The sequence below is a fragment of the Branchiostoma lanceolatum genome, chromosome 5 (assembly GCF_035083965.1).
Source record: "Branchiostoma lanceolatum isolate klBraLanc5 chromosome 5, klBraLanc5.hap2, whole genome shotgun sequence".
NCBI classification, from domain to species: domain Eukaryota; kingdom Metazoa; phylum Chordata; class Leptocardii; order Amphioxiformes; family Branchiostomatidae; genus Branchiostoma; species Branchiostoma lanceolatum.
Window position 1 is genome coordinate 13737574 of NC_089726.1, and position 24597 is coordinate 13762170.

Consider the following 24597-nt stretch of genomic DNA (forward strand, 5'->3'; position numbering starts at 1 on the left):
TCTCCTCCCCTCAAAGGAAACACTTCTCAAATAATCAACAACTGATTTTTCTTATAAAATGTTTTATTGTACATATTGTGAAATGTAAAACACATAAAATGTTCATATACAGTGTATTTGTAAGAAGTGACTACTAGCTGGACAAAACTCGTATGAAAATGTTTCCCCAGCTGAGAATACCTGTGAACAGCAGACCACACATCCCGTACTCTGTACAAATAACCATGTCATGGTAAGCTTACGATTACATGCTACATGTAGAGAAACTTAAGAGCATCAGTGGAACAAAATTGGCAGTCCAATTCAGCAGTCACACACTAAACACTACGAGCAGATGAGTACATACATTGATTTTTAGATATACTTTAGGGTCTTTCAGTAGCATGAGAGATGTAGTATGAAAGCATCTTGCATGAACATGCCATGTCTCCAACCACCAAGTATTACTGGAGAGGTGGTATTCTTTGTGATGTTTCCCAACCACATGCTACTATCGTACTGCATGATAATAGATGATAAAAAAAAACTGGTACCGACTTGCTTATAGTACCACTCAAAAATGATAATGAAATACTTTGCCATTGGAATATACACTTGGATTAATAGCAGCCAGGTCAACTGGGACAGTTTAAGGATTTCTAAAAACCAATATTACAGCAATGTTTAACTTTTTTACATTTTTATGATGAAATATTGAACATGAAATAGGGACATTCCAAGAAACGATGTTATAGTTGATACTTAAAACAATGCTGCTAGAAACAAAACTATATTAAGCACATGATTAAACATGGAATATATACTAGATAATACTGCAACCTAGGTTATGTGGCTTTGAATATAATGCAGCAAAGAAAACGGGTGTTTCAAATTGCAAAACTTTGATACACATGAGCACGTACAATGATTATTGTGTCCTCCTGAGGACTGAAGTGTTTATCTTGTCTGGTTCCAGATTGCCTGCATCTTTGCCAGAGACAACAATTATTCGGGACAGCCTTTTACAAATACAGTACTCCTTTACAACATTGTCATCATGATACAACTGAAAAGATAATGAGAAATCTGTGTAAATGATTGTCTTAAGCGTTTTTAGAATCAGGTGTTAATGGATGACAGGGAATCTGACTAACGTTTTGGACTACTCTTTCAGGATACATCTCTCAGCAATGTTCAGTTTGTGCAGTAAGCATGGGCAGCGCATGGTTGCTGATGGTTAATTATGGAATGGTCTCGTCATCTCCATGACTACTGTTCCCCAGTGGCACCATCCTGTCCTTGCTGGTCCTGGCTGTCCAGGAACTCCCGCCAGTTGTCCTTGGCGTTGTTCAGGTTGGCCAGCCACGTGACCTTCATGGGTTCGCTGGAGGCCTGCAGAGTCAGGACAGCTGCAGCGTGCTGGAACCGGTTCTCATGGACCAGCACAAAGGCATGCTTCAGGCCAGTAGCTGGGGGGAAGGGATGATTAGATTAGTATTACGGTATAGCAGAAAAGGGTTCAGGGGTTGGGAACATATTGGTAAATCGTACAGCTTCTGCATTGTAGTCTTCACCTTGCATTCATGTACTTTTTGGAACATATACAATTGTTACATTCTAACCATGCTCAAATTACCCTATAACAGGTCTATAGCTAGCTATCAGCCACTGTTGGAATGCCTTGGCCAGCTTTGAGTAATACTGAGTATGTCAGCTATACTTTAAACTGTTAAACTACAGACATACAGACATCACACTTTTATAATTTTTGTTTTCTGTTTTGTACTGGAGGTTACCACTAAACAAATCTCAAGAGCCAGTCAAGGTTATGTGTCTAATAGTTTGTACTGACCAACAGACTGTGGAATGTCGACATCATGAATGGCCAGCCTGTCCAGAGGTACAGGTTGTCTGTAAACTGTGAAGACTGGTCCGTCCTTGTGCATCAGGGAACCCTTCCGCGACGAAACAGAGGAGATGGTGCCATGGGAGAACTGGTCCATGGATTGTTTCTAAAGACGAGTCATGAATTGTAATATCTCAATATATAACATACAATAACATATAACAAACATATACATGTATCTGATGCCTTGATTGGAATGCAAAGAAGTCGAATGGTAACTTTGGAGAAAGTTGCCTTGGATATTTTTATAATGTAAATGGGAAATTCAGACAGAGCCTTACCTTTTTCCCTGCATTTTTCCTCATCTTCGTTATAAGCAACAAATCATCAAACAGGAACAGGTATACATCAACAGGCTTCCCGCTCTCTGTTGGAAATATCAACAAGGAAGAGAGCTGATAAGTTACAGTAATCATATGATAATAGTGTGGTAATATGAATAGCTATGTGAAGATTCATCTTGGAATTGAATCAAATCAAATGATCTTTTGCACTTAATGGCAAGAAACTGTCACCACTCTTTCAAAGTCAAGATTGACTTATGCCTCAAAGTTAAATGTATCACTTTGGTATCAGATGCGCAGGGCTATAAAAGATTTAAAAGAAATTTAAAAACGTTTACATACCTAGCATGCATAGTGACCCTTCATACAGAAGTTGTCTTGTTGGATCTGCCAGGATGTTCTGGTGGGATTGCTTCATCAGAGTCGCCCTCAGAAACTATGATATAAACAGAGGAAACATTATAGACAGCTGCAGTGTTAAACATTAAAACAGACTAAGACCACACATTGTTGCAGGCCTAGAATGCAGTTGGGTTTTCCCTTTATCTTTTAGCTTGTGTTGGTAATTTATCTTCAAATAGCTTTGTAATGGTTTAGATATGAACGTACCTCTGGTACATATGCCTTTGTTTCCTGGTCTATAGCGGGGAACTCGATGAGTTCTTGCAGCTCCTGTAGACGCTCAAAGTTCGTCAGCCACTTCACCTTCCCCTCTAACTCTCCTGGGGAAACAGGACAAATCAAGAGTTTAGTTGGCTTAGATATTTGGAAGTTCAATAGCTACTTTACCAAACTGAAAATTGTTGATGAAAACATTTGATTGTTGCTCTTGAAATTTGGGGTAAGAAAATAATACATTATCTCTGGGCAATGTCAAAGGAATATGTCGTACTTATAGACTCCTCCACAGATTCTACAGTTGCCGTTAGGGATGTCTTGTCGTCTGCGTCCTCCGTACGCTTGCGGATGTCCTTGAGCAGGAGCGGGAACTTGGTCAGGTGCTGCATGGGGGCCACCAGCAGGTCCGACAGCTTCAGCCGATTGCACCGGGGGTCCTGTTCGCACCACTGGAAAGACAAGGCGCAGTGATGTTTCATATCTATTTTGTGTATGATTTAAGTAGACTGAAATAGACACTACCGTTTGATGGACAATGACATTTGGAAAGGAGCTTGTCGTCGTGGATGCAAGCTTTATGTTTGCGTTTTTGTACCTGGATGAATTCCTTGAAGTCTTCGTTCTTTCGCAGTTCGACCATGTAGGAGAGTGCACTGGAGTAGTTGAGACAGTATCGCTGGTACGGTGGACACACTCGGTTACCAAACTGCAAGGAAAAGGGCATTGTGTTATGTTGAATAAGAAAAAGTCTTCTATAATTGTTCCCGATGTAACGTTAGCACAAAGACTGAAGTTACAGACAATATGGGTAGTTGGTACTTCGGTTTTCAATAGCGTGCTAGCCGAAGCGGACGTTTCAGTAAGACTATCTCAACTAAATTAAGTTAAGCATACTGACACGTAGTTACTAGTATCCAGACAACCATACGTAATTTTCATAATCCTGTATGATTTTTTGTTAGCAATATTAGTACTACGTTACGTATACGTACCGAGTTGAAGGCATTGACCACGGCCTGCGTGCTGCCGAACTCCATGGGAGTCACGTTATTCAACAGGTTGTTCAGCAGCTCCTTACAGAACCACGAACTCGCCTGAAAACAAAGTCGGGAATGAACTTCAATGTAGATACATTGCAGTGATGTTTAATTAAACTAATCATAACGTAAAAGGTAGACATTATGAATCATCACACACTTTAGGACTGCACTATAATGAAGATTCGGGCCAATGTGATGGCGTGTTTTTGGATTACTTCACATACACAATACCAAATGCTGCAGACTCACCTGACAGAGCTCGTCTAGGTTTGCGAAAAGCTTGGGCGTGTCCACGAAGGCCACGTGACCCTGCTCCTGGAGTTCTAGTAAGGGCTCCAAGAACACCTGAAGACGGGAGAAATCAATAGATCATTTTCAATTCACTGGAGCTTCGTATTAAAATCAACTTCATTTCTTTTATACTAATCGATACTAATTGTATTGTAGCCCCAGCCTTACTAAAGTAAGCTACCCTCTTATCAAAGTCTAAAATACTGATTATCTAAGGCGATCGTAGGTAAGTCTACAGTGACGTACATATTTGAGGATGAGGAGATGGTCCAGCAGGTACACACACTCTGACGTAAAGAGTTCCCAGACTGCCTCGCGCCGCTTTTTCTCCATCTCTGTCAGTGGTAGGGAGGGTAAGCCCAGCTCTGAGGTGGCCATCAGGTCTGTCCAATGGGAGTCCTGCTAACAACATGTTTAAGAATAAGGTTATAAGGTTAACACAACAAACCATCGCTCCAGTGAGTAATATTGGTCACTCGGCAAAATGTGGAAATAGCTTTCCCCCGAAAACGTCGGTGGCATATTTTCTGAACCCCCCAAAACACTTGCGTTAACTTACGGGGGCTAATATTGATCTAATGTACAAACTAGAATTTCAACGGTTGTTTGAATGTGCGTGGGAACTGCTTTTAACGTTCACAGGTGCCATAGTTGGATAAAGGATTCCGGCACCATCCGGCTCTGGTACGATCTGGTTCCGTGCCAAGCCCTACAAACACCGGTAACACGAGCCGTGACTTCTGCTATGTGTGTTTACCGTGAAGAACAAGTTGTCACGCTTAAGAAATACACACGTTTGCTGGGTGGTCTGAAGTAATGAAGTAAGCTTGGATTTTGTGCTCAGCTTTTTCGAGGTTAGTATGAGTCCAAAAACAAATCTTAGATGCCGCGCCACTCGGACAGTTTCTTCGTGGCTTTTCTCACAGAGTGAATTTTTTTTTTTAAACATCGTTGTAAGACTGTGTGCGGTGGAAGATATGGTCTTTTGAAAAGATTGATGATACCTTGTAGGCATGAAGATGGTGCTCTCCAAGGTCGCGTTGTTTGATGGTGGTCAGGGCGACTTCCAAGGCTGTGCTCTTCTTCCGTTCCTCCTTCTCTTTACTCTTGGTCTGTGGAGATGGTGGAATGATTGATAAGCTTCAGCTACTAGTCAGCAGAATATGTCTGCTTGGTCGTTTTTAATGTGAAAGAGGAAATGAACAGAACAAGCTTGGTTCAAAACTTACAAAGTTCGTCTTCAGGAAGGCCCATGCTGATTTCGTCTTCTTTTCATCTGTAGAAAAAGGTAATAAACATGCAGCGTGAGTAAAACACTAAGTTTATCGCACACACGTTACTCGCAGGTATGGCAGTAAATGCTTTCCAAACGAATGAATTAGTAGAGAATCACAGTGAGTTACTCACCTTCAAGGAGGTTAGCAGCAGACCCTCTGTGTCTGTCTTTAAGAGCTGTAAAGGGAACAAGTTGGAGACATTTAGAAAATGACGAGACTGGGGCTGCCCAAATGTTAGTTATAGAGCCTCCCAATAGACATGTTACTGTAGAAAACTATTCTTATCAATGCTGGAAGAAAACACAAATGAGACAATAATTTTTCTCATTGTTAAACTGCAGACGTACCTGCTATCGCTGCCTGCCCGTCGTGATAATCCCCGGGTTCACAGACGATCAGGTCTCCCGGCGACACCTGCAGCCCAGGCAGGCTCACGATCAGCGAACTCCGCCGCCTCAGCGCTCTCTTCTGCCGCCGCTTTCTGTAGAACAGCAGCACAGCACGGATCATTGTCAGGTCCGCTCCGTACAGACTCATGCGTTTGATTAACAGTAACAGTAAAGCCGACTAACGCTCGAGTCACAAGCCAAATGTCTACTAAGACCAGGACGCTACATCTACAGCGTCCACATTTCTGACCTACTTTCAGTGTGGGAAGAATATTTTTGCGAAGAATAGTTTGTAGCTATAACGAAGTCTGTTACAACAGACAGAGGCCAATTCCTGTCTGCCCTGTACCTCGTAGCGGACACACAGGGTACTGTTTCACATCAGCCCGGCACACGACGCTGAACGTGCTACCTGAATTCACGGACAAGTAAATATCTCGAGGACGTCTGGCAGCTGTTTGAGATTATGTTTCCTGCGTTCTGTCTATCACAAATTACAATTAAATCTCGCGTGATCACGTCTGTCTTTGGACGTGGGAATCATGTTTCATCCGTTAAGACCACGGTGCGATTGTTGGGCGTCAACCAGTTCATTGACATTGGGTACGTAAGGCGAAGGCTACTGACATTCTACATGTCGTATGCGATCAAAAAGAGAAGAAGACTTCAATTGAAGAAACTTATCATGACTTTGGAAGAGACTCCTAGCCTAGGGTCATAGCTACCATCTATTAGATAGTTGTTTTGTGGTATGCTTACCTTGGACTGTCATCGTCCGTGCCCTGAAACAACAAAAACAGCACGGTCAGTTATCTGAAAAGATCAACACACTGTCAATTCTCAACCGGAAACCTTTTTTCACCGATGTCTAAGTCCTACATTTATCTTCTTGAAATGACGCAAAGTTTATCAATGATAAGGTTGATAAAGTTTAAGGTCATGGTCATTTTTGTTACAGAGCCCTGCTGTACTTGAGATGAACCTGTGGGTACAAGGACAAGTTCCCGTCTGAAATATCTTTATGTCTATAGTATGGTTTGCTATGATTTAGTATGATCACTGCAACCTTTCAAGTCTACACGTTGTAGCTTTATATAGTAGCAAAAGTAGAAATATGCCAGGGTAAACGTTTTAGTCGTCACGTCGAGTAAAAGTTGACTTTACCTTAGGAGAGTTATCGTCCGAAGAACCGTCAGTGTTGGCAATGGGAGAACCTGACCCTTTGTTGGCCCGTTTGGGGGAGCTGTCGTCAGCTGACGGGCCGTCATCCTCCTCCTCCACCGTGCTGACACCGACGCCATGGAGCTGTTTGTGCTGATCCTACAAAACATTGGGTACAGATGTTTCAAGTTCGGTTTGCTGATAACGTTATTGGAAGCACTGATGCGAATGACTAATGGATGTATCAATCGGGTAGGGAAGATTAATGGGGTTTATGTGGGTAAGTTTACGCACCCTGAAAGCTGCGGGCGGAAGTGATGTTGTCCTGTTCAAGTGTTTTGATTCTGGCTGTTGAAAGTCCATGGGAGGCACGTCTGGTGCAAACACCCGCGCCCTGATTTCAGGGTCGGAGCCTGAGTGTGCCTGCGGAGGTTGTGGTCCCCAGCTGGTAGAAACGTTTGACCAGTCTGCTGACATCGGCCTCATCCTGCGCGCATTGCTCTCAGCTGCTTTCCGCACAACTCTTGGGGAGTCGCTGGAAGGAGGGAAGTACAGGCTCTCAGAGGGCACGCTGCCATATTGGACCTTTTGGTCGGCCCATCCGTCCGACATGGGCCTCTCGCCCCTCCTACCCTGCCCGGGGTCTCTCAGGTTCACCACCTGTAACGGTTCGGACGACGCGTCCAGGGACAGGGGTGTCCGTCTGGCGAAGGACATGCGAGCAGCCTCGGCTCGCCGTCGTTGCACATCGTCGGTGAGTTCTTCAGCCAGTAGCCGCGGTCTCGTGACGTTGGCGGGCCTGAAGTTACTGTTATCGAGTGTTCTTGTGTATCTTGTGGACCAGTCGGCGGACGCCGGCCGGGCCCTGGTCATCTGGATTTTACTCTTCTCTCTACGTACGACAGTTGGTTGGCCGGCTGGCATGTTCTCCTTCTCAACACCTTCATCCTCCTCTCTGATGACCATCGCACAACGGCTACACATGACGTCAGCATTAAAGTCACATTGAGTAGCTACATCGCGTTGCCATGGGAACCGAACGTCATGGCGATCTCCGGTGATTTCCAGCTGTCCGTAAATGTTCTTGTTGCCCTGACCTGCCGGTGACGCAACATGCAGGCCACGTTGTCGCTCTATAACCACGGACACGCTCCGAGCCGGTGTCTGACCTTTCCTCGTCCTTGACATATCAAGATGGCGGTCGTCCCCGGACCCAGAGGTGTCGTCACTGTCACTTGGATGCCTTAAAAAAGAATGAAATATGTTATTTGCAAAGCAGATAAAAGCTGAACAATAAAAGATAAATGATCCTAAGTCGCCGTAATGGAGGATAAACAAGCTCAGCTCTGCTTGGTAACCTTAGTACTTAACGATAGACAAGGCATAACAAGTAAACTGAATAAAGAGCAATGGCAGAAAAAAAACTCAACTGGTCATTAAGATTAACACTAGTTAATGGGAACAAAAACATGGCCAAATTGAAACCGTCATTTATTGGAAAGTTTATCTGTATACATGAATAAACATTGTTCTAAAACAATTTCATGTCAGCTGACCTTTGAGACATGTCGCTCTCCATGACGATGGCGCTATCCGAGTCGTCCCTCGGGTACGAGAGCGTGTCGTCCCCAGAGTTGCTCCTCTCGTGGTGGATGGGCAGTTGTCCCTGCTGACCGTTCCCTACCACCGTCGGCGCCTCCATGTCGATCGGGGACCGGCATCGCGCGGCGGACGACAGTCCAGCGTGCTTCGGTAGAGACAGGTGCCCTGGGGAGGACGACAAAATACAAGTTCAACACCCACCGGTACACGCCGTGTCTGTGTCTCAGACCTTGTGTATGACAGTCTGTTATGCCTGGCTTGGTGATAAGCACCTTAGCCAGTCTACGTGTGGTGCATTCCCAGAGTTTTCGTTCTTTCTGAGTAACTATTGTTCGCCAACTTGTCATCTTAGGGATAATCCCGGAGGCTGCCGATCTTTCAGACGACGCCAGCAGGCGTGTCCGGATCACACGTTACAAGGACAGGGGGCATGGAAGGGGGGGGGGGGGGTACATTATCAAGAAGATGGCAAGTAACATAAGGGAGGAATCCAAACTACGAGGTAGCCACGCGAATTACTTACAACGTTGAGTGAAGAGAAGAATGTCCAAATTGTAGGCTGTCTCAACGCTGGGAAAGAAGCGACCCCTACCGTGATTGAAAGGGTTCACACTTCAGCGGTCGATCAAGGATGTTAAGTAAGAATGTATAACGCTACTAATATAAGCCCGTAAGTGCACAATCGCTGTTGAAGGCGGCACAGACGAAGGAGTACAGGGCTGGGACAGAAGTTCAGGAATGTCTGTTGAACACCGGGCGTTCCCAGTAGTCCTCGCTTTCTATTGACTTCAAATGGGGCACAACGTCGCAAATGGATCAGGCTGCACACAGCGTGAACGGACAATCGTCACTTAAAGCAAGAAGACCTGCCCGAAAGCTGTCCTGTCACCAGTCGCAGAAAGAAATTCTACAGAGCCTCCAAAATGTCAGTCAAAGGGGAAAAGTACCTGGTCTTGAGTGGGACGAGGCAGAATAACAACTAAACAAAACGTTATCTGCGCAAGCGTTGGGATGCTGTTACTTTTAGGCGACGACCCGCACATTCTTGTGGTTGAGTTGTATGTTTTACTCATACTCACTTCTCACCGTTTAAGTGCCGAAAGTGACTCGTGAAAGCTTGCGAAGTGCCCGCAACCTGGCTCCACCGAAATAACAAACCTGACAACTAAGTAATGATTTACCGAACATTCCGTGAAAGAACATGCGCCAATAGATTACGTTTAAACATTTTTGTTCACTCGTTCATCATTCTCAACAACCTCAAACTTTACTGAGGAGAAAGAAAGAAAGCTTTACTATTCCAAAATCTTATTTTTCGTGACTGCTAATTGCTACTTAATCAATACTGACACGGGCCACTTGTGTTGTAATGCACTACAAGGATAGACCAGTCCGTGTCTATTTTTGGCACATTAAGCCAGACATGCCGCTGATCTGTGGGTCTAACACGCCTGAGCTGGCGTCAGGTGGGACCAGAAGAGGGTCTGCGGCCATTAGGCGGAGTTAAGCACCCCCCCCCCCAACCGTCACCACGGCAGGGCACGTTCCGCGAGACAAGTGTGAGGACCTTCCATTGCAGTTGTAGATTTGGGTTACTCTATTTTTATGCAGTAGAGATGAAAAGTCCCTTCATTATCACGTGTCCCACTTTCATAGGTCCCTATCATGAAAGAAATCCCTTTCCAGACATGAGTACAATGTACATTGGTCATTTGTTATACCGTTTTATTGTCTCTTCTCTTCCAAAGGCTTATTTTGTTCTCTCTCTTGTTCTCCGTGCATTCTTTCTAAAGAAACAATTCAATTTGTATAGATAGGACTAAATCGACTGATAAAACTTCCAATGATATCAATATTTTCCTTGCTCTACCGTAAAATAATGCAGTCTTGACACTGCTGTCCCGTATTGATTACAGTTCTCTCAGAAAGACCACGTCCACGGCGATAACACAGAACATCTTCACGCTCCATTAAGGATCCAAACCACGGCTGCTCGGAGGAACCGAGTCTGTTAGTGAAAATATTTGCTCTAGTTCTGAGCAGCAAATGTTGATCTACTTCAAGTGCTCTTTAGGTGTGTTATCACAGAACAAACAGCGTCTGTAACTTGTAGAAAGTGTCGACGTTAAGTAACCAGAAAAAGACACGGTGTTTGTGATCGCTTTAGAGCAAGGAAGTACCTATAACCACATTGTTTAGAGCAAGGTGAAATAGCCCTTTTCTCTGGATGAACTATGAAAGAAAAAGAGGACTGTCTTTTTGAAGGAGGAAAAAAATCACAGATCCAAGATGTACACATCTAAGAAAAAGTTCTTGATATCAAAAAATAGCCTAATAAGGAAACAATGCCTTTTAGCCATCAAGAGAAAAACACGCCGCCCACCACTGGTTCAAAATTATTTAGAGTTCATCAACCGCCCGGTATGTTTTGTCATGCAATACACATACCTGTGAATATGTCACTATTTGTGTTACATCTATTTTTATTCATGTACGTAACCTGACGATGCTGTTTGTTTTCTTTGTTCGTTCAAAAGGCAAGAAGTACGAAGCATGAAAAGTGTCAATATAACTAGGCGGTAAAGGGGACCAAATGATATCATCCAAATAATTGATAATTGATATAATAGAAACACCTAATTTGCGCCGAAAAATTAAGCATGTGACAATGAGGAGCAGCACGATTCAAAAATAATCCCTTTCCCAATGCAAGAATCTTCATCCGAGGCGGCCATATTGGAAAGGAAACAAGACGGCTAACAGTCCTTTCACCCAGAGGTTAGGTTCTGTCAGGTGACCGGACAGAATCTGCGGGGAAAGCTATATCACTTTGTAAGAAAAGCATGCGCGCTTTGTCCCTGTGTTTTGATTCTACACAATACCAGTGCACCCCGGTGACCTATGAACCTTACTGGAGCAATGCTCAGGTGTGTTCTTCAGTAGTTTCAGGTGTCGCCAGATGGCGACGAAAATAACTGGACGCGTCCTTTGTATGGAGGTTGCCGGTGTTTCGCGGCACTCCTATTGTCAGACCTTCTTATCCAAACGTGTTCTGTGGCGTCTATTGTGAAGGGCTGTAATACGTTTCTTTGTCTCAATTCTATACCGGGATGTCGTACTATTTCGAAGAGATTAGAAGAAAACAATTTGCCTTTTCCTTCTCCATGGATGACCTAGTACGAAACATTACACAAACGAAAAAAGTCCATTTCTCATCTCTCAACCTTGTAGAATGACATAAAACACGTGCCTATCCCATATATATCATTCTCATAGTCCTGGAGTCAACAAAAGCACTTATTTTCTATGATGACCTATAATGCGGGACCCCACAAGACGAAGAAGGGAGTGGACCAGATAACACGCTGTCACCATATATTCAATAGACATTCTCTTAAGGGAAGCTAAGTGTCGGATATCTCGTATTAAGGCAACCACTTATCAGGATCAGTATCATCCTCATCACTTTGGGGGATTCATTGTGTAGATACATGGGAAATATCGGCAACAATTTGAAAAGTTTATACAATATACTAAAGTTTGTATTCTTTACCTTGGAGCTACGGCTGAGGTAATAGTGATAGAACTGAGTTGTATTCTCTTAGGCTGGATCACATAATTCATTACCACCATCATCATCATCATCATATTTCCTATTGTAACGAGTTACATCATATAAAAAAGTTCATCTTAATTAAGAGGGTATTTTGAAGAAGAAGAGGAAGAAGATAATTTGGGTCTAGGAAAACCTTTCATATGAAGATATACCGTTTGTACCGTTGAACGGCGTTCGTTACAGTTTGAGGTCCGTGCCTCACCCTGATCTCTGTATTACCTGTTCTGGGTACAGACTACAGACGGGTACTTGAGAGAGTTCTAGTTCCTGTTGTTGAGGCAGGGTGGTCCTGGGGTGCACGTGGCTGTCCTGTCTACCATTTCACGTTTCCGCACGTACTACAACACACTTGGGCCTGTCGGCAATGAACCGAGGATAACGATATCCCAGCCTACACTTTCCACCGTATCGTGTGTTGTTTAGACACTGTTTAGTCATTAATTACCGCCCAGACGTGGATGTAAAGCCGAAATATCAACAAAAGTTTTTTGGCGGCCAAATGAGTGTTGGGAAAACTTTAATCGTCACCGACGTTTGAAGTAATTACGCGTTTCTTTGTTCCTTTTAGTGTATCTTTCTGTCATTAATTAGTGGTCACCGCCAAGGGTGAATATTGCAGCTCATGAAAGAACCGCCTTCAAATCACATCAGTGCATTGTTCAACCGCCAGGCTACTGACTTTTCCTACCCTATCAACGCCAAATCATCAAGAGGCCATTTGAGTCCTCCGAATCGAAGGTAAATAGAGAAATTAGTTGGGAGCAACCGTTGGCTGGGAGCCTTTCTATGTCCTGTCAATCTGCCGAGAGAGCAGGTGACAGCTATGTATTACCTTACCGTATAGAGTCAATACCTCTCGCTAGGAAAACACGCGGTGAAAGGGGCCCATACATGCCCGACCGGCAGTGTACACATACTCCGGCATTGTCATCGCCGACAACCGATACTTTCTGTCAAAGTTCTGTTTCTTTTGTTGGGATAAGTGTAAAAGTAATGTGGCGACAACTTGTCCTCGGGTAAGGATAGGGTTTCCTACAGAAGTTCAAGGAAAAATTCAATAACAATCACATCTTTACCACCCTGTAAGGTAAAATGTCGAGACTTTGCGCGCGTTCTGTATGGATAAGACGTTTTGGTGGGCAGGCGGTCGGTATGTGAGTGCGAATAGGTGGTTCTGGTATCCGAACTATTTAGGACGCGTGTTTTTCTCGTATCCTGGCCAAAAAAACATGGAGCAGAAACCAGGTCAATTCACACCGCATAGAACCGCTCACAAACGTCACGTCTCTCTTGTACATGTGTCTAGAATTTCCCCCTGCTTTTCGTGTGGTCACGGCTGACACACCGAGTCGGTATGTGCAGATGTAAGGAGGGCCACCTCCCTTTATTGTCGTACAGCCCTCGGCACATGCCCTTTCTTTAAATACCACACACAAATAAGATATATTCCGGTCGGGGACAAAAACATAAGATTTGTCGTTGCGTCTTGTTTCCCCACACTCTTATAGAAAACATGTCTCTGGAAACTGGCCAGTGATGCATTTGTGAAGTATGTAAGGTTAAACATCCGACTCTAACCTTGTGAGAGGACGTTGACAGTCTTTTGTTCGTTTGTTTTGGTTAGTTTGTTGCGCCAACACAGAGAGGGAAAAACGGAATAAAGGCCTCAGGAATTTAGAGAAGTGATACGCCTGTCAAGTACAGTTTCTCACAAAATGTTTGATCGGAACAGATTTCAATTTTCCAGCGCCAAATTCAGAGCGTTAGCGTTTTTCAAGACTCGGTGTTATTCATTAGTGTCCACTATCACTAAAGGACACTACTGCACGATCAAACCTACTTTTTATACTTCTAGATGATCCAAATGTTCTCATTCATAAGAGGCCGAAAAAAGAGAGAGGTCTTTCATTTTGACTGTTTGCCGAAAGGATTACAAGCAATAGAATGGTTAGTCAGACTTTCATCTAATTAGTGTATTTTACAAAGTCAACACAATCTACAGTATATGATTAGGTGATTTGATTGTTTAACTGAATCATAACATCTACAAAATCGTTCACTGTAACTTTAGGCGTATCAAACAAAAACATCAAACTTCCATAATAGAGAACTTTTATGTCCGCGTATCGGAAAATATGCTGTTAAACGTCCCGTTAAAATTGGACACTGTTGACAAATATACTAAATATTCATGAAGCCCTTGAAAATCTAAATGGAAATAATCTTCTAGAAAAGGTCAATTGACGCAGGCTAACACTCCACACAAGAGGTCAGCTATACAAACTGACTTTTTTTGCCGGTATGAATATTGTGGATAGTGGTCCACTTTGTTAGAGTACCTGTAGCTGGTACCTTACCTTGTGTGCACACCTGTACCTGAGCCGGGTAAGTGGGGTGGTTAGGAATAATTGTAGCTAATTATCTGATAGCAGGGGGTGATACTAAATATCTTCAATTGATGGTACAACAGAAAGGAATGAAGAACACAAAGTATCCCTTATTGTCAGTTGTTGTGTCTTCTGACAATTAAGTATTGTTGGCTGTAATCTGCTGGTGTGTATGTATGTGTTGTGACTAGTTGGTATATATTCATGAGTATTCAAAGGCCTGTGAAAAAGATGTAAGCCTTTGATGGCGATTTTACAACCTCAGGTCCTGAACAAACAAGCTAAACTAACAAAATCCAGACAACATGGATACTATAATCTACGGTCTTGATTATTGAGCAGCTACCGATCGTTCCACAAATAGATGGCATCCAGGCTTTGATTATGTTTTTAAAAAAGCCACAGTGAATCCTACCTTGTTGCGCGTGCCCCGCTTCCTCCTGTTTCAGCACGACCTGCTTCAGCTTGTGGTTGTCCCGGGCCAGTTTCTTACTGGTGCGCAGAGCCTGGATCTCCCGCCGCATTGCGTTCTGGAGCTTACTCTGCAGACATGGGGAAAGTTGGTGAGATCTTGTTGAGGGTTAAAATACCATATAGCAAATGAACGTTTTAGGCAGCGTATATTTCAGAACAATCAAAAATAAAATCTACAAAGACTTGAACAGTGCAAAGATCACACAGATTTCTAGTGAATGTAAAACATGACATTTAAAAAAAACGGTTCTCACCTTTAGTATCTCGTTCTCTCGCTCGAGTGCCATGAAGGTAGCCTCGTAGTCAGCCATCTGGCCGCGCTCCATCTGCCCGGGGTATTTGGGCGAGGTCCCGGAGCTTGCGTCAGGGATGGACGAAATGGACGTCGTCCTGGGGGGAGGGCGCGGCTCCGACATGGCCACGATTGTCTTCTGGATAACCTAAACATGCAATCAGAATTTCCTTGTTATACTATGTTCTACTGCAAATATGGATGTGGGTTATGAAGAAAACGGCCGCCACCAAATAACAAAGAAAGACCGATTGTTTCCAACCAATCTCCTCTCAGACGACAGTTAGCAGTTCATGTATCTAGTGCACACTCCTTTGTAATGTTTATCTTTAATCAAAAGGACTATCCCGATAGTGTTTGATGATGTGTTAGATTGGCCGGCAGAGCCAATGATTATGCAGCCGACGTAGCTTATTGTGATTCTACCAGTTACTTATCACTGTCAAGTGGGCATCCTCAGACAAGCAAGAGAGAGGCATTTACTAGGACGATAAAAGAGAACATTGCCACATACCGGGGTGACTTCCTGACAAAGTGGCGACCCAGAAAGCTGTATATAGTGCAGAGTGTGGAAAGTTGATACAGTAACCCTTGAAATAAACTTGGGATCAACGTTGTTATAGTATGGCCTTCCAACAACACAAGGTCCTCCACGTGTACGTTGGTACATACACCTGATTCCTTGCCAACGGGTGAGAGGGTTTAATCGATTGTTACGTGGTGGTACTTGTTGCCCTCCCATCACAGCTCTGTACGGTTTGTTGTCACATGCTAACCGCCTTGTCATTTCTGTCTACTAATAACAGGGTTGTTGGTGCTATTTATAACTCAGTGTGTCAACTGCTGAGGAAACGCTTCTTCCACAACTACCATGAGACAGAAGAGTGTTTAGGGAGATTCAACGCCTTATAAGCTTAAGAAAGAACTTTAAGGTAAAGCCGACAAAGTCAGATTCCTCGGTCAAACTTTGTTATAATTAGAGATTTTAGGGCATTTTGAAGATCGCCCAGACGCCATCTTGGTCGTTCTTATTGTACAATCACATTTCTCTTCGCTAATTGAAGAAGATAGCATCGTTTTAACAACCTATACCCCGGTCTAGAAACGCTACTATGTGTTGGGTCCGTAACTAGGCAGGAAGCAGCTGTTACAAGAAAACCAGCAACCAAGAGGACGATTAGCGTGATTAAGATCACACTTACACACAAAAAACAGAAATCTCCAACCAAACATGGGGAAGCGAAGTCCGGCTCCACAAGGCACTCCACAGCGTTCCCGTGTTGGTACGAGCCAGACTGATACATTTTACTACCGATCTGAAGTATCTATTCATATCTGACATTGATTGCTTCACCATTGCACGGTGACTTATTCACTATAGGCTAAAGTTGTACTTCACTGGCACGACCGTGCACTATAATTAGGGACTGGTATGACAAAGGAGGACCGAAAAAGAGAGGCAGGGACCTCGCAGTTGCACGGATCGTAACACATGAATGATGCGCATTGATCTGCAGTCTACTATGATTGATATGTTTGTCAACATGCTACGTGATGCACCTAGAGTAGTACTAACCGAATATGTATAACTATGCCGTTACGAACAACAACATGGTACAAGTATTATTCGGAGCAGCTACGACGATTTTACCGTTACTGTCAAGAACAACCCCATCCAATCTGGCTATCTCTATTACACAGGTTATCATAATACGGGTATGAAAGCAAATGACCACGTATAAGCTGGCACGGGCAAGAGTATACAGTACTAGCAGAGCGTATGTACGTCAAGAGAACATAAGAATAGTGAATGAATGTCAGGCTTTGGGATGCCACAAAGATGTTTTCTATCAATGCCTATAGTATTGTGAGAGACATAAAGGGAGACTTTCTAACCTGAAGTGCGTTGTGCAGGTCCCGGTGTCCCGTCTCCTGTCCGCTCCGTTCGGCCTCCGCGGCTCTCCTGCCGTCGGTGGGCAGACTGGGTCTCCTCCTGGTGATGTCCGGTGCACTGGCCCTCCTCGTCACACCAGACCCGCTCAGATCCTGGATAATAAAGTTCACCTCGTCGTCAACACACCAATGTCTACCTGCCATGATTATTCTATTCTCTGAGATGATTCACACCAGGAGGGAAGTACTATCAGGTAGTTCCTCCTTTCCGTCACCCTGTCCGACTGTGTTCCGGGCGCAAAGTGTACTACAGTTGTCGTGGATCGCTCGATGAACTCAAAGGGTAGAATTCCAACAGGTCTTTTCGCCGTTCACGAACAGCACGTCGATGGTGGTACCCTTGCGTTACAACACCCTAACTCTAACCTAGCCTAATCGCTACTACTGCGGCCGGACCGTTAGCCAGTCTTCTCCTTGTCCTGTACCAAGACGGTTTGGTCTTGTGCTCACGACGTCGTCTAAGGCACCTAGTCTCTCGCGTAATAAGTCATCGCCCATGGTAGGGTGGGTCGTTTCTACCTCCCGAATGAGAACTGCCGAGGGAAGCCCACGGGAGAAAAAAAATGCCGACAGGGTCCTTGGCCCGAGAGCGGCGGTATGACACGCGACACCTGTGGTACGGCGGCTGTCGTCCCTCAAGTGACGTGGTCACAATAGTCTCCATGGCAACGGACGGGATCGGAGGCGGGGACCCAAGATGGCGCCACGATTTTGTCCAACCGATCCGTGTAAACTATACAAAAGCTAAAGCAAACCCACAGGAACCCGCCCTATTGTGATGGGAGGACATAATAGTCAGGCGCCCACAGACGCGCTCCATACAGCACCACTGATCCCTACTGCTCCGCCACGGCTATTCGTACTCCCGACAACCTGCTCAAAGAGCGGCCACAATGTGTTGTTATTTCCTACCCCCTCGAAGGCTTAGACCCTGCTTTAGCTCCCCAAGTTTTCATAACCGTGCCGTTGTTGTCCCAACTCTTTGTGGTTGTGTTTTCGTGAGTTTCTTGTGTATTCTATACTCCATTGACAATGTGACATGTGTCATTTGCACCGATAGGCCACATTCCCTTTTAAAGAACCTGTAACAGATAACATCAAGCGCACTTTCCTGACCGGATGGACATGTTTGCTGCTCTAAAGATGGTTTGGAACAATTCGTGTTTGCGTTCCCTGTTTTTACTACAACTCACTTCTTGTTTAACGACAAACTTGTTGGCGGTAAACGAGTAACTTCTGCGTGAAGTACACATCCTGGCAAGGTTAGGGTGTCCCGGATAGAGGACTGAAGAACCTTGTGATGGTTATCAAGGTCCGGACACGGGATCCAAACACTACGTACATCAACCGGGTAATCAAACACCATGAGGTATAGAAAACACCAAGGTGTGCCTGTAAACTGTCTCCAACGATTTCCTCAGAAAACAGATCGTACGATTGGAAGTTCGCACTGCTGAACACGCTAACACCATTACCATAGTAAACCAGTCTATAGGAACTTCCGATGTGTGGGATACACGATACAGAGAATATCCTGTGTCAAAACGGGCGTAACTTGAAGACTCTCAATACGAGCATACGTATACGTTTTAGTGACGACGTCAACTTTCGTCTAGATAAGATTTTAGAAGCTGTCATCTATCTCTTGTCGCATAGAAATATTCCGCCAAGAATGTACTTCGTTCGTGTTTTTCAGCCTTGAACTTGTATTATGTCAGCAGAGTGACAGGCAGCTGAGTCAGCCTTACTAAAGAAACACACTTCCTTTCTTACCCTTGACAATAGAATGACTGGTGCGACTATTATTAGTCGGGTGAAACAAGGGGACCAACCACGCGTAAGGTTAATGCGAAAAGTCAATATGAAGAACTTGACAGATACTTTGTTCCCAATAAACCATTGCTATTGTAGCCGTGACAGCCAATGTTGCCATTTTTTACGTTAGGAAAGATGTCAAACATTTTTGCAGCCTATCTTTGTACTCGGGTAACGATAAATTGCCGTGAACAGTGCACACATAGGACAATAGACTTTCGGCGTTATGAAAGCAGACATAGATAAGAATCTAACTTAACCACACGATCTACCAAATAAAAGCCCATAACTGTCTCTGAATTGATTCATGAAGGTATAATGTAGTCATTACTGCAGTGTAAAATGAAGTCAACGAAAAATCAACAAACCTGCCATATAACAGGTTAAGGAGTACAGTCAATAGAGAATAGAAGGTCAAAATCACGTTCTGTGACCTGTAGTACAATACGTTTCAAATAACGCACGTAAATATTCTTACTGCTAAGAATAAAGGCAAATCTCTCTCAATTACAAATATCGGCACACCTGTGCTCCCCTGGAAACAGGTAGTCTATATTGTGGTTCATGTACTCTTGATATATGTCTAGATTGTCCACATAAAAGCCCTGCTGACCAATTACTGGTACTACAGAGCCCTGGCTACATTCAACAACGAGCTTGCCTCATTGGAAGCTTGGTATGGCGTCCTTGATATTGATATTTTATCAGACAGTGTTTCTTTGTATCTTCTACTTGAAAGTGAACATGCTTTACCGTTTGACTATGGAGACGCTGTTACTGATAAGATAGATGCGCAGAAAGAGTGCTTATGTAATAGCCTTATAGAATCATGAAGTGTTGCCCACTCCTAAGCTTCCAGTATACATGTATCTCCTCTGTTAGAAAATCAGGTTCCATTTGAACAGCAACCATTCGTCTATGCTGAGCCGCTTCACTCTAACATGCGGCGCAGCAGCATACGTAGCGGATTTTATCGGTACTGCACCAAATCAACAGGTGGGTGGAACAGGTGCATCATGGGGAGGCCATACCTCGCTAAGACAGACCGTGAAGGTATTCAACAACAATAGTTGCAGCTCTTAAATCACTGCAGTGTCGTGGGCCAAACAGACTGTAAACACAACAAAACGTAAACAAACGAATGTGCAAGATTTAAGACCCCAACTGAAATGGCAGAAATGAACGACTAAAGGTGCATAATCTAAATGATTTCTGATCGGTCACTAAATGTTTTCACAGCACACATGATACGGTTCTCTGATTTGCAACAAATGGTCATTGACCTTTAGTCCTCTAATCCTCGCTCTCAAACTTGTCTCTCCCTTGTTTTGATGAATGCCTTAGCGCTCTCGGCATCAAAGCTAGTGTAATTGAAATATCATGAGCTCTGTATGCTACCACTCCAAGGTTTGCTGTAGTTTGACTCAAACCTGTAAGATTAGAAGACAGCGGCCGTTCCATAATTACAGGCCTTCCTATGAGCTCCGGAATGAGCATGCCACGGGTCATATCCGTCAAAGACAATCAGACCTTGTGCCCACAGCGGTATTGCACTGATAAATGACGTCTTTTGATCACAAAGACCAGCTAAGCTCAAAGCATCATGATCAGGTCTTCCTGGCCCCGGTGCCCATACGGTATTTCTTTCTGAATTTGCAGTGACATTGTTGGTCTTATTTACAGAAAGGACGATACATAAAGTCAACATCACAGTTCAATCCCAGCGCGGGAAATGCAAAGAAAGGTGACAGCACCCATGTGTGTATAGTACAAGGAGCTGTCAGAAAGGCAAACGGAACTGTTTGTCCGCCCGCGGCCGCGTCGGCTGAGTTCGCCTGGACAATACAGGTGTAATCAGACTGTTGTCGCACGTGGTGTCTGTACAGGAGAGAAAGCAGACGTGCCCAACGGCGCTGGTCCGGTATTGTCACTTCTAACCCCGATTAAATCTCTCTCCACTACCGCAAATTACCAAGATTCAAAAACAAGCTCCCGTCAAGGTGTATCCTTCATGTGTGTGCAACATTTGAAATCCAAGGAAACTGTTGTTTACACCTGGCGTCAAAATTATAAACACAACGAGGAAAGCAAACTTGCATCTTAATTACCTTATCTATCTTGTTTTGACATCTTCAAATACTTTGTCATCTCTCAAGCGTTCCTTTTACAAACAGTGCTGTTTTGTTGAGCTGTAAAAATGGACATCCAGGAAAAAATAACAGTTGAGGTGGGCTTGGTCTGACCACCCACAACTCAACAATACAAGACTGGGTAGTTTTTCGCGTTAAGTTTAGTTTGTTTTCACCGATTCATTGGGGTGACACAGAACTGTCAACGATACTATGATTTAGATCACTGAACACTGAAGAGGAGGTATGCTGAGTTGACGTCACATGGCACATTAGCTTATCCCCAATCTATGGAACAACAACTACACTTATCAATGACTAAAATACTCCAGAATCCTAAGTTATGAATACTATTCCACCAAAGAAAGCCTTGTTATGACGCATACAGCATACATGAGCAATCGATTAACCTTCCGCACGACACAGTGTGTTGAGATAGAGGGTGCATTGTGCAGGTCCGGGCCGAATCAGTACCCAATAATTCCTCTAACAATGCCGTAAAGTCGTCAAGTGGAAAATCTATGACAAGTAATCAATGCCTGACGTCAACGCTGAACGATGTTGAACATGCCGTCAGTTCTCTACAACCTCGCGATACATTTTGTTTTCCCACATTTTCTGCACCCCTCCCTAGACAGTACACATGGCTGCCCTTGACTAAACCCTCTGCAGCATATAAATAATCAAACAAAGCAATAAAAAAACACGGAACGACGGTCCCCCGATATTTCCCGGCACTCACCCGTCTTGTCCTCGCGTCGGGAAGTTGTTTGCCTGGCTTTGGGACTGACCTCAAACGGTTAAGTGGCCTCTTATCTAGCATCAACCCCTCTGGTCACGTGACAGCGGGGTTGGTGATAGGTCAGAGCTGCCACGCGCGAAGAGAAGTGGCGAGACCCGTCTCGTGTGACCAAGTGTACAATGTGGGATCTAGAACTAAACTTTTCACAGGACGCTAATCGATGATTCAATCAAACCTGAAAATGAATGCGATACCACAGAACTGTTTCCGAAAGTGTTGAGTTGATTTGCATCACTTCATCTTCTATCGTTACAGATTTCGTGATTTTCTTCAGTTCTGTTCACTTTTAGTATGGTTCGGGAAAATAGGAAATAAATAAGTCCAAAAAGCGTTGCAGAATTTGGTAACGAAAAAATGAGCCTGGGCTACAATTAAGCTGAAACTCAATTTTGCTTCCACCGCCAGGATCAAGTCTTACATACTCCAGCGAAACAGTACCACTATAATCAGACAGTAAAGGTCAGGAGAAATCCTCATGGGTTTTACCAACCTTGGAGAAAAGCTAACAGCACACATGTGTAAAGCCTCCGGGGCCCCGTCTTGATGTTATCGTGTTAAAAAGATATTCATCACTCCTAAAGTTAAGTTGCTTAAACCATTTCCTTTTACCTGCTTCTTAAGGTGAATCTTTTTTACACCACGGTGCGGGTGATCAGGCTCAAGAGATCCAGCCCTCAGATCTCGGCATCAAGGTACTACCGACTAGCCCACAGGCTGAGCCTTCTTAAACTTGACAGGCACGACTTTAACTAGCCGGACGGCATTGGACCGAGGTAAACAAGCCAAGGGGGACTGAAAATATCGCATTGTACAAATCCCGCTGGGATAGACAAGAACGCCAGGCTGGATTTTTTTTTCAAATACAGCATTGGTGGCGTCCTTCAGAAAACAATGTCTATCACTTGAACTTTATGAACCGCAGACAAAAGTAACTCATGCACGAAGGTGACAATAGACCTGGTACTAGTATTAGGATTTTGATCTTGCTGTTTTGCTTCATATGAATATTATGGGCAATATTTCACATGCAAGATGACTGACAAACGACCAGAAGTTATTCAAGCCGAACATTAAAAAATCATGTGTCAACAACTTTGCGTTAAACAGTGGAAATGATGGGATTATATGATTGTGGTCCTTGCTTATAATTGGATAAAATCATATTGTCGCTGTCTCTTCCTTTCTACTTCACATCTCAAAAGAACGGGATGAGAGAAGCTGTACTTCTAATCACCAGCCAACTGAGACCTGTTGGGACAGCGCGCACCCCACTGGTATTCAGCTGTTTGAGAAAACAGATTCCTAGTTTCTCGGAGATTTTGTTTTCGGACAGTTCAGTAAAGCTGCGTCACTGATGTCATGCCGAAAAAAACAACAGGAGACAAAACTGTCTTATCTGTGCGATTTGTGCCTGTCCTGTACGCAATTGGTCTTTAGGCTGGATTAGTAAACGCAATCACTTTACATCAGCAAAACCAACAAGAGGTCAAAACTGATCTCCCTGGACAATACGGTTTAGGGATGTCACGGTGGTGGAAGGACAGTCTTTGGCAAATTAAATAAACATGTCAATTCAACGTCTGGGCTTAAGACGCATGACATCAATTAAAAGAGATCAAAGGGATTTGATGGAGATCTTCGAGAGAAGGAATTTGCGAGCATCGAGCTCAATGGTGTGACATACCGGTCACTGGTACATACATGTAACATGAATGTAAAATTACTTCTGTCACCTAGAAAATCAATGAGAATGAGAAATGAATCAAGATGAGTGGTAAAATCACGAAATTTCAAGTTACATTAATAACCAATAGGGTGACTAACTACCGGTTGCTGGGCTAGAAAACGTCAGGATGCTGCAAGGTTCTTCCATTTGTCTGAAATTGCATCATAATCCTATAAGAGGCCTCTACATTCCAACAAAGATGAGGGATTTTTGAAAGAGAAAGGCACCGACACAGTGTGACCTTCCTGATACTGCCTGGCCTTGTTAGTGTTAGGACATCGTGCACCTATTCGAACTCAGACATGCGCGACGAAGATGTTTTCCTGTTCCTGCAGCGTGACGTCACAAATCTGTCAGAGAACCCTTCTACCTCTCAAAGTGACGTCATCAATGGTCAGATTGGGTGAAAACTTTTATTCGATAACATCTTAAGTCTTGGGAGACCCCCACTTCAAACTTCAACATATCCTGATTTCCTGGAGATTCTTGAGAAACGGGTACAAAGAGTTCCTTGGAATTCTGACCAGAAGGAGTTGATAGATTGCCACCTTTTTGTTCTTTGAAGTGAGAAGAAAAATTGCCCACTCCACCTGCAGACCCTTAGGGGAGATGGAGGAGGTTTTAGGACGACTGACGAAGCCCCACATAACTGCCGTACTTGTGGAGCCATGGCGACTATTGCGGCCTTTTTGTTTGTGATTTCACGTCGGTGACGTGGTTTGGGCAGGTGGGTCAACATGGCGCGGCTGAATGGGCAGGGGAGGGCATTAAGCTGTTTGTCCGCTCCAGATGGATAGGTCATTGACAGAAAAATAAAGATATTAAGCTTCCGAGGAACTCCCAACACATGCAGAAA

General features: G+C 44.0%; 1 protein-coding gene across 1 annotated transcript; it reads right to left on the bottom strand.

Annotated features, from left to right (window-relative positions):
• Positions 1 to 45: 45 nt before the first annotated feature.
• Positions 46 to 22051, bottom strand: LOC136435874 (uncharacterized). Its single transcript, XM_066429586.1, has 22 exons — positions 21956 to 22051; positions 17213 to 17362; positions 15279 to 15464; positions 14966 to 15092; positions 8502 to 8712; positions 7240 to 8188; positions 6949 to 7104; positions 6544 to 6566; positions 5743 to 5876; positions 5526 to 5570; positions 5348 to 5403; positions 5123 to 5230; positions 4365 to 4520; positions 4077 to 4172; positions 3780 to 3881; positions 3383 to 3493; positions 3062 to 3236; positions 2779 to 2891; positions 2512 to 2605; positions 2167 to 2252; positions 1832 to 1991; positions 46 to 1448 (listed from the first exon to the last, which is right to left on the bottom strand). Exons 1-22 carry the CDS (start codon positions 22034 to 22036, stop codon positions 1249 to 1251), a joined length of 3519 nt encoding a protein of 1172 aa, XP_066285683.1. The 5' UTR covers positions 22037 to 22051; the 3' UTR covers positions 46 to 1248.
• Positions 22052 to 24597: the final 2546 nt, after the last annotated feature.